The following is a 10,310-nucleotide window of genomic DNA, read 5'->3' as shown; positions in this document are numbered from 1 at the left end:
TTTTTCAATATTGTTAATCCGATCAGCTGCTCCTCATTAACAAATTGTACAAGATACGAAGGGATATTCTCAGAACTGTACATTACTTCGCTCCGTTCTCCATTCTTTTGGACAATATTCAATATCTCCTTGATTCTACCGCCATTACATTCACAACCCACACCAGCGTCCGCTTCCGCTTTCTTTTCCTCCCGAAGTCCCCCTTCACTAAGTAACCAATGAATGAGCACGTACTGGTCGTATGAACAACCGGAGGTGAATAACGTGATCAGTACAGTGTGTTTACATTGTGTCGCCAGAAAGCAAGAAAAAACGGTAAACTTGAAATAGCCCAGATTCACAACGAGACCAAGAGGGTGAGCCTATTTGCTTAATTATTTTACAAGTTCTTCACAAAAAATGTTTTAATGAATGCCAGCACATGTTGCTAATTATAGCGACTGCAAGATGTAAGTTACTGTTTTGGTCGCTAGCTAAGTTAGCTAATACAAGCCAAACTAGCTAGCTAATTAGTTTGTTAGGGCAGATGCTTAACAATAGCTATCTATCAAACTGTGAGAACGACATTTTATGTGTGATTTGGATAGCTAGTTAGCTATATGAATTAGCAAATTAGCTTGCCTTATTGGTCCTTGTTGATTCCCTGTTAGATCTCTCCATTCAACACCTCCAAAATGAGACTGGTGATCCTGGAGGACTATGACCTTGCCAGTGAATGGGCAGCCAAATACATCCGCAACAGAATCATCCAGTTCAAGCCCAGTGCTGACAGATACTTCACTTTAGGATTACCCACAGGTAAACGTTGGTTGATTTGCAGATAAAATAAGTGTATCTGGTAATGACTGTAACTTGCCAGGGACTAAATGTTAGTTTGCATGTCATGTAGGTATGTAAGTATCATCATGTCCCTCTCTTTTAGGAAGCACTCCGTTTGGCTGTTACAAAAAGTTGATAGAGTTTCACAAGAATGGGGACCTCTCTTTCAAATATGTGAAGACCTTCAACATGGATGAGTATGTGGGTGAGTTTGAGCCTACAGGTACAAATTACACTCCCAACCACAGATGGGGTAAGATTTGTTTTAGCCCAAGCCAAACCCTTAGTAGCAGCAAAGGGTCAAATATCAAACTGACCATGTATGATTTTTGGGGAGTAATAGAAGTAGTGATGTAGAATCAGAGTGGTGTAGCCTTGCAGGAAGAAAGAATCTGTCCACTCGGCTCATTTATAACCTGAGGAAGTGGGAGGTGACGCTGGCCGCTACTGGGAGTTAAGCTGACTTGGCTGGATTTTATTAGCAGCGTGATCGAAACTGGCATTTGTTTTTGCTTTAGTCTTTAAATGCAAGAATGTCACATCAAGTTATGGCCCTCTGCCTCAAAAGTCTGAACTTTCTCCTGTTTTAGCAAATTGGTAAGGTGCAGGCAATTAAGTAGAAACAACATTGCCTACCGATTCATCCCCATCTTATTGCATATGCCTTTATACTCCCTTTCTATCAGCAATGATGACCAAATGTATTGCTCTAACCTGTCTTTCCTACCAAATCAAAGCTTATTTAGTAGCCTATATGCATACAGTACAATGAAATGCTTACTTGCAAGCTATCCTCTCAAACAGTGCAACTGTTTAAATATATATATAAGTAAGTAAAGCACAAAAGAACACTGTTGTAAAATTTGTAAGAAATATAACTATAGTAAGAAAAACAATTACTTATATTACTTATAGGCCTGCCCCGGGCCCACCCAGAGAGCTACCACTCCTACATGTGGAACAACTTCTTCAAGCACATTGACATCGATCCAGCTAATGCCAGTATCCTGGATGGCAATATCACTGACCTGGAAGCAGAGTGTGAGGCCTTTGAGAAGAAGATCACCCAGGCTGGGGGAATTGACTTGTTTGTGGGAGGTCAGTTTTTATACTTGCATGCATGCCTGTGGCTTAAATGGGTTTTAATGTGTTTTAACACCCTGAATACAGAATTAACATTCAGAGATGACCCGTAGTGTGTTTCTATTTTATCTTCAATTGATTGATTGAATTTAGGTCCAAAGTCTCAGTGCTACCTTTATGTTAATGCAACTGTCCTCTGGTCATTAATCAATTTGTCAATGGTCTATGTTCATTAAAGGAGCTAATGTCTTAAAGGAAAATTCCACCCTAAAACAATATTTTGGTATTTGTTTAATTAGTCCATTGTTGATATTGTCCCAAAATGTTTTGCTCGTTAAACATCTCATTCCAAATTCATGGGCATTAATATGGAGTTGCTGCTAAAACAGCCTTCACTCTTCTGGGAAGGCTTTCCACTAGATGTTGGAACATTGCTGCGGGGACTTGCTTCCGTTCAGCCACGAGCATTAGTGATGTTGGGCGATTAGGCCTGGCTCGCAGTTGGCATTCCAATTCATCCTGAAGGTGTTCAATGTGGTTGAGGTCAAGGCTCTTTGCAGCCCAGTCAAGTTCTTACACACCGATCTCACCATACCATTTCTGTATGGACCTCGCTTTGTGCACGAGGGCATTGTCATGCTAAAACAGGGAAGGGCCTTCCCCAAGCACAGAATTATCTAGAATGTCAACGTATGCTGTAGCGTTAAGATTTCCCTTCACTGGAACTAGGGGGCCTAGCCTGAACAATGAAAGCTTGACACCGCTCCAACCGACGCTTGGCATTGTGCATGGTGATCTTAGGCTTGTGTGTGGCTGCTCGGCCATGGAAACCCATTTCATGAAGCTCCCGACTAACAGTTATTGTGCTGATGCTGCTTCCAGAGGCAGTTTGGAACTCGGTAGTGAGTGTTGCAACTAAGGACAGATGATTTTTCTGTTATTCAGACTCGGCGGTCCCGTTCTGTGAGCTTGTGTGGCCTACCACTTTGCGGCTGAGCCATTGTTACTCCTAGACATTTCCACGTGACAATAACAGCACTTACAGTTAACCAGGGCAGCTCTAGCAGGGCAGAAAGTTGATGAACTGGCTTGTTGGAAAGGTGGCATCCTATGACGGTACCAAGTTGGAAGTCACATCTCTTCAGTAAGGCCATTCTACTGCCAATGTTTGACAATGGCGATATCATGGTTGCGTGCTCAATTATAAACACCTGTCAGCAACGTGTGTGGCTGAAATAGCCAAATCCACTAATTTGAAGGGATATCCACATACTTCTGTGTATCTAACTTTCAAAATAGAGAAATACAGCCGGTATGATGTATTTCGCATCATATGTGTTGCAAAACATAGCATTATATGATGCAAAATAGCATACCGGCTGTATTTTGAAAGTTTTATATCTTACCTTGATTGTGGACATGCAAAACATTTTGGAACTATGTCAATAATGGACTAATGAAACAAATACCAAAAGATAATTTTAGTTATTAATTCTCTCTCAAGGTATTGGACCAGACGGCCACATTGCCTTCAATGAGCCAGGCTCCAGTCTAGTCTCCAGGACCAGAGTGAAGACTTTAGCAAAGGACACCATCGTAGCCAATGCCCGTTTCTTTGGCAACGACCTGTCAAAGGTCCCCACCATGGCCTTGACTGTGGGTGTGGGGACAGTCATGGATGCCCGAGAGGTAAACTAGGTCTTAACACGATATTCATCTATTTCGTATATTTTCATGGCACAGATATTTGTACACTATGTAGACAAAATAAACGTTTTAACCTAATATAGATGTACAAATTTTCTTTACAAAAGCTAACTTGTGTTGCAATTTTGAATGTGTTCATTATGATTCTCGTGTCAATAGATGTTTCAATTATAATGATTTTATATTGATTGTGTTTGTTTGTTTGTTATAGGTTATGATTCTTATCACTGGAGCCCACAAAGCCTTTGCCCTGTACAAAGCAATAGAGGAGGGGGTCAACCACATGTGGACCGTCTCAGCCTTCCAGCAGCACCCACGCACCATCTTTGTGTGTGACGAGGACGCCACACTGGAGCTCAGAGTCAAAACAGTCAAGTACTTCAAAGGTAAGCATGGAATAGGACTGGGTTTACTATAAAGGAAATAGGTTACAACAAAGGTAGTGCACTTTGATTACTGGCCAGTTATCTAATATGTTTACCATTAATTGTTAATTTCCCTCCAGGTTTGATGCATGTTCACAACCGACTGGTGGACCCAGTACTCAGCATAAAGGACCAATAATGGAGACTAAAACCAAGTCAGAGAATTCCAGACCTCAAAATGGTGGATGGACCCAGTTGTTGGTAGGCTACAACCAGTATGACAATGTGCCAGAGAGATTGTTTGTCAGCACTTCAGTTGAGGGGCTGTGGTTTAAGGCTGCCATAACAACTAACCAAGCATTACAGTGCATGAGATTTGCTCAGTTTGTTACATTCCATTATGATACTATGAAGGTTAACTGTAAATGCCCCCTCAGCTGATATGTTAAAGATGCCATGATTCTCATATACAACTGTTACCAATATATTATGAGGTCAGAATCTTTGCAGTATTAGTCTCAAACAGATGTATTTGCCTTCTCGACTACTCTTCTTTCTTCCTTCTGCACAATCTAGAGACGGGATGGATGAAAGCAAAATGTTTAGACCAGCTTAGATGAAATAAATCCAGTTTGTGTTGTTGAGACCTGTTTAACAGGGAAACATACAACACTATAGTTCCTTTACACTCCATTCCATGTCATTTGTAGTTTTGAATGCTCCGTAGGTTTGTTTACCTGACAGTCAGTTATACTTTCCAAGTCGCCACCGCAGTGATTTACACTCAGTATACTGTCTTTTGTATCCGAAATGTCATTCTTGGCCATGTTGTATGCTCTCACAAGATTGTATCGGCAATCATTTGATGTCAAGGCATCATGTTAACTTTTCAAACATCTCCAATCAGTCATTAATTTACCTTTTTGTTGTTGTTTTGTAGAACATTCTACCAGAACAAGTATGTTTTCATTTCAATGTAACTCAATTTTTCCCAACTACTGGGCTTACAAGATTACTGAGTCTTTTACAAATTTATTGTGCACATAATGTACTGTAACTCATAAAAATGCTTCATACCGGCTGTATTTGTATTTTGAAAGTTATGTATCTTGAAAACTTGATTGCTGATATGCAAAACATTTTGGAACTATATCAGCAATGGACTAATGAAACAAATACCAAAATATAGTTTTTCTGAGTAATTATCTCTCAAGGTATCGGACCAGACGGCCACATTGCCTTCAATGAGCCAGGCTCCAGTCTAGTCTCCAGGACCAGAGTGAAGACCTTGGCGAAGGACACCATCGTAGACAATGCCCGTATCTTTGGCAACGACCTGTCAAAGGTCCCCGCATAAATGGTTTAGTTCTATAATTTCAATGAAGATACTTCTTGTAAAGAAATGTCATTTATTTAGTATTACTTATTCAGAGTCATATACTCAGGAGTCAGATTTAGGGGGTTATTATTTTATGGAAAGAGGACATATTATCTAGTGCAAATATTGAGTTTTGTTACATTCATTTTTCTGAAATGCATGATACACAGGGGAATGAAGGCAACACTATTGGGAGTGAAAAATGAATTTCTAGTCTCACTGTTGTACACTAGGTGTCACTCTCTACTAAGATACAAAATCAGAGGGGCCAGTACCAATTGATGAGAGGAATAGTATACCATTTTTCGCATGTTCGTGCTCATCTGTATTGTGCTGGCTCAGACATTTTTAACGTTGTCATTCCCAGCATGGCTCCACAAACTTTAGTGGATTCGAAACCAGGCCAGCACTGTACGGCTTGGTTCATTAGACATTTCCTATAGCCTTTCCTTCACTTTGAAAGCATGGAGTAGATATTGTTTAGATCTTTCTTTTGAGATTGTCTTTCTACACAGTTCGCTTTAGATTTGTCTGCATTAGTTCTATCCAATGTATGCTTATTACTAAGGCTTCTGCTAGCAAAACAATACGCTGGAAGTGGATTACACCACCTCTTCTGTTTAATTTCTTCATTCATGGTGTCGTTTGGATCTTAGCTAGAAACCTGCCGCCACTAGCATAGCATAACCTTGACAGAGGGAGACAATCTGGTTTTCACAACTGTAAAACTACCAGACAGATTCCAAGCACAGGTTGATATTTCCTGTTTACTTGATTAAGACATCTCTGCTGCATTAACATTGCTGTGGCTAATTTGATTGAATCTGGTCCTGCATAAAACACTAGTTCTGTAAAAATACAAATACAAATCAGTCTGCATCACAGTTCTAAAGTAGCCCTGTGGTAACTTTAATTATGTCATTTCTGATGTTGATTAGATTTGACATGTAAATACAAAGTAATTGCTTTGTTGATATTATGCAGAGCTTAATTACCCAGCCTGCAGAATGACAAGACGGAGTCAACCTCCTCTGCTCTTTGTTTGTATGCTAATAGAATGATCTGACAATTTGTTCTGCTTGATGTTAATGGTTTTTCCCTCAGTATGCAAAATGAAGGCACTGTTAACCAGGAAGTTAACCAAAACCCCCAGGGAATTGACATAATAGAGAAGCCTAAACTGTATCCATTATCAAGCAGTGCCACCCCTCTGCTTAAACAGTCCCACCAACGGAGTACCGTGAGATTATGATGGAGTCTGTTGGTCCTATGGATTTAGGCCTTTATACCCATAACAACTGGACTAAAGTCAGTTTTGTGGTGCAACTCATAATTTCTTACATTCGGGGAGCGAGTGTTTAGGAGAGGTTTTTGTTCAAAGGGAGTTGGAAGAATTGACCCTAAATCAGTTGTTAAGGGCCATAAAATAACTCCTTGAAGTCCATGACAGGATGAGGATCTCCTGATCAAATGACCACCTAACCGCCCCTTTCATTACTGCCGCCTCTGGTTGTGCCGAGTGGTTCTTTGCACAGAATATCATGTGATACCCAATGTTCTAACACCCATTTGGGCTTTAGGTCTTTGCTTTGGCAGTAAATGAAAATAAACCGCCACAAATGGAGAGGAAAATTGCCTGTCAGTCGCTAGACCCTCTAAACTACCCAACGGGGGCAGAATAGCAAAGAAAGCACTAATCAATGCAATCTGGAGACAAACAGTGATACGTTTGCAATGTGTGACAGCTTGTCAGTAGCCTTTGGACCCTTGTTCTGTCAAAATGACTAAAAAACCTATTCAGTGTATGGGACTTGCCAGGTTTTCCCTCTAACCTAGTGTAAGATTATAGAAAACACAGAGGACATGTGGGCCTTGTTTTTACTCCGATGAACATTGACTTTGATACTTGAATGTAGCCCACATAGCTTCCCTCACTCTCTGTCCATCTGCAAGGTTTCCAACACCTCTAGACTGTAGACAGCTTCAGTGCTGTGTGGGAAGGGCTGCCTAATCCATTTCTTAGGGTTCAGTGTAGATCCCAATCAATCACACCCACCATATAAATATGTATGCACTATCTTTGTGTACTATTAAAATCTTCATTCCTGAGTTAATTGTGTTTGTGTTCATGTTTATGTGTATTGGTGTATGTCACCCTGTGTATGTGGGTAGTCAAACTTATTGGATGTGACCACTGGTTAAAAGATCCAAAACAAAGAATGGGGCAATCCTCCTATCTGGCTGCAATGAATCAAGGCTCTGACCGGACAGTCTGTTAATGCTCCAATGATCAAAGACGACACTGACCGTATCTGACATAGTAATGAAACTCCTCTGACCCACACTCTCCCCGCTGCTACCCCAACACACCGATCAATACCCACTCCCAGGGAGATATTTGATGCTTGAGAACCCCCCAAAAAGAAAAAGAAAGATCCACGATGTAAAGTATTCAATAGAAAACCAATGTATTCTATCTCTTGTAGAAATGTTTCACCTTTTGTTCAAGCTTCATCAGTGTCAAGCAAGAAATTGTTGCAAAAAGACATGTCTCATTATAGCTAGGTGATTATTGGTTTGTATGACCGACTTATGATTTGAAAAGAAAAGCGAGAACTAAAAACAACAAAAATTGAGAAGCCGTACATAGCCGAGGGTCAGTTTGATCTCCCTCTTAAGAACTGACTGCGATGTGAGGCCTTCAAATACCTTCACACCTTTTATACTCTCAAACCGCCAAGCCTCCTGAGACCCCCCCCCCCCCCAAAAAAAAGATTAGAAAAACATATTGTTCTTTTATTGCAAAATGATTCATATTTTAAGTTGAAATTGTCCTCTATAGTGGTCATTAGGACTTAAATATGGAAAAAATTAACATTACAGTCAATGGGCACAGTAGGTAAAAACATAGTTGCAGCATATGGGTGTTCACTACAGAGGCGATTTCTTGATAATCTCTTATTTAGCTTTTATTTAATGTGAAAAAATTATTACACAGTCCTGACAATTCACTTAACAATTCTTGAGATATTAATTCCCATGAAATGTACTGATTTGGACGGCAGACATTTTTTAAGAACCAGGAAGATAAAGTTGGAACCTAACACGTGATATCATTGAAAACCCGAGAGAGAATCTCCTCTCAAAGGGACAACAGTACTTAATACAGTGGCTTGTATGGCCTCAGAGATACGGCCCAAGAACTGATGTCCACTAGAGAGGACAAAAATGTCTTGTGTCTCAGGAGGGTAATGACAAAAACAGACAGCAAACTTTTATCTGTTCTTAAAAGTTCAAATTCTTTGTGCTTCTAGGCTTGCAGTTCAGTTGGATCCTTTAAAACTTGTTACCAGAGTGACAAAGGCTAACTAAAGGTGGGTGGGAGAGAAATATCTTACACTGGCAGAGTTATTAGAGGTAAGAAAACAACAGCCATGGAGACAGATTTACAAAGATGTAGGATGGGAGAGGGTCTATGCATTTATCTGGGTGAGATTGAAGCACAAGTTAAAGCTCATCATTTCATACAGGTTGTGTTTTTTTTCTTCTAATTTCCTTTCTATGTGAATTACATTTAGATGGAATGACAGTTGCCATAATAAATTGGGAGCTACTGAATATTGCTGAATAGTCAAACTAGTTTACTGAATATAAAACATTTAGTTCCTGAATATCTTTATGATTTGGATGGAACATCCTTTGTCCTTTGAAATGAACCATCAGCAAGTAGTCTAATTCCATTGCATCTTAGAAAGGGATGAATGCGGTGACATTCATAAGTGACTCAACTGTGTCATTTTTTAAAACAAATCTCTTTGTGTTAAATAAAGGCACAATTCTCAACTGCATCTTCCTACTTTGATAGTAGAGCTGGGACTATAAACCAAAAATGATCGACACTAACCATACCGATCACTTATCGCAAGCATTTTGCTGATATCGTTCACTATGATAAGAAGCCTATACTCAGGGGCTGTCATGCACCCCCAAAATATGAGGGGGCACAAAGAACGTGAAGATGGAAGGGGTTGTCTGGAGGCATCCCTCCCTCCCCCCATACGGAAGTTGGAGGATTTAGCATTTTTCAAACATCTGAAACAGCCTTCCCATGCAATCTAGAGCCGTAATCATTATGCTTAATTCTATGTCAAAAATACGTTTATGTTTCTGCATATATAAGCATACGCGTTGAGCTGTCTGTATCCTCTTGAATAGTGGTTCTTTTTTTTAAGAACTAAATGTGCTCTGCAACTCTGCTAAAACCTGGGTAAAAGATTGAAAGGAAGGTGAGTCTTATTCAGTAATTGTTTGCTTTTCTAAAGTCTACCAACCTTGCCAGCAGGCATACCAGCTAAGATACAGTAGTTAGACAAGCTAGATACTCTAACTTGATTAGCTATGAGGTCGGGAGATTGGGAACCTATATGCTAGCTAAAGCCAACTTAAAAAATAAATAAAATAAAAATATACATATGTACAGTGGGGCAAAAATGATTTAGTCAGCCACCAATTGTGCAAGATCTCCCACTTCAAAAGATGAGAGAGGCCTGTAATTTTCATCATAGGTACACTTCAACTATGACAGACAAAATGAGAAAAAAAAATCCAGAAAATCACATTGTAGGATTTTTAATGAATTTATTTGCAAATTATGGTGGAAAATAAGTATTTGGTCACCTACAAACAAGCAAGATTTCTGGCTCTCACAGACCTGTAACTTCTTCTTTAAGAGGCTCCTCTGTCCTCCACTCGTTACCTGTATTAATGGCACCTGTTTGAACTTGCTAACAGTATAAAAGACACCTGTCCACAACCTTAAACAGTCACACTACAAACAAAGAGCTGTCAAAGGACACCAGAAACAAAATTGTAGACCTGCACAAGGCTGGGAAGACTGAATCTGCAATAGGTAAGCAGCTTGGTTTGAAGAAATCAACTGTGGGAGCAATTATTAGGAA

The 10,310-nt window shown here is 39.9% G+C and overlaps 1 protein-coding gene across 1 annotated transcript; it reads left to right on the top strand.

The window, feature by feature from the left end:
* Window positions 1-237: 237 nt before the first annotated feature.
* LOC115146116 (glucosamine-6-phosphate isomerase 2) lies at window positions 238-5,055 on the top strand. The gene is made up of 7 exons (XM_029687927.2): window positions 238-356; window positions 651-798; window positions 923-1,024; window positions 1,735-1,917; window positions 3,407-3,591; window positions 3,821-3,995; window positions 4,115-5,055. The coding sequence occupies exons 2-7, from the start codon at window positions 675-677 to the stop codon at window positions 4,171-4,173; spliced, it is 828 nt and encodes a 275-aa protein (XP_029543787.1). The 5' UTR covers window positions 238-356; window positions 651-674; the 3' UTR covers window positions 4,174-5,055.
* Window positions 5,056-10,310: the final 5,255 nt, after the last annotated feature.

Source organism: Oncorhynchus nerka, linkage group LG18, assembly GCF_034236695.1.
Source record: "Oncorhynchus nerka isolate Pitt River linkage group LG18, Oner_Uvic_2.0, whole genome shotgun sequence".
NCBI lineage: Eukaryota > Metazoa > Chordata > Actinopteri > Salmoniformes > Salmonidae > Oncorhynchus > Oncorhynchus nerka.
Note: the sequence above shows the minus strand (reverse complement) of the source record. Positions and strands in the feature narration are given on the sequence as shown.

Bases quoted from the DNA above. Each gene is read 5' to 3' on its own strand.
- LOC115146116 (XM_029687927.2), top strand. From the start codon at position 675: ATGAGACTGGTGATCCTGGAGGACTATGACCTTGCCAGTGAATGGGCA. The intron at 3,592-3,820 runs GTAAACTAGGTC...TGTTTGTTATAG, and splicing joins CAGTCATGGATGCCCGAGAG to GTTATGATTCTTATCACTGG. The intron at 3,996-4,114 runs GTAAGCATGGAA...ATTTCCCTCCAG, and splicing joins AACAGTCAAGTACTTCAAAG to GTTTGATGCATGTTCACAAC.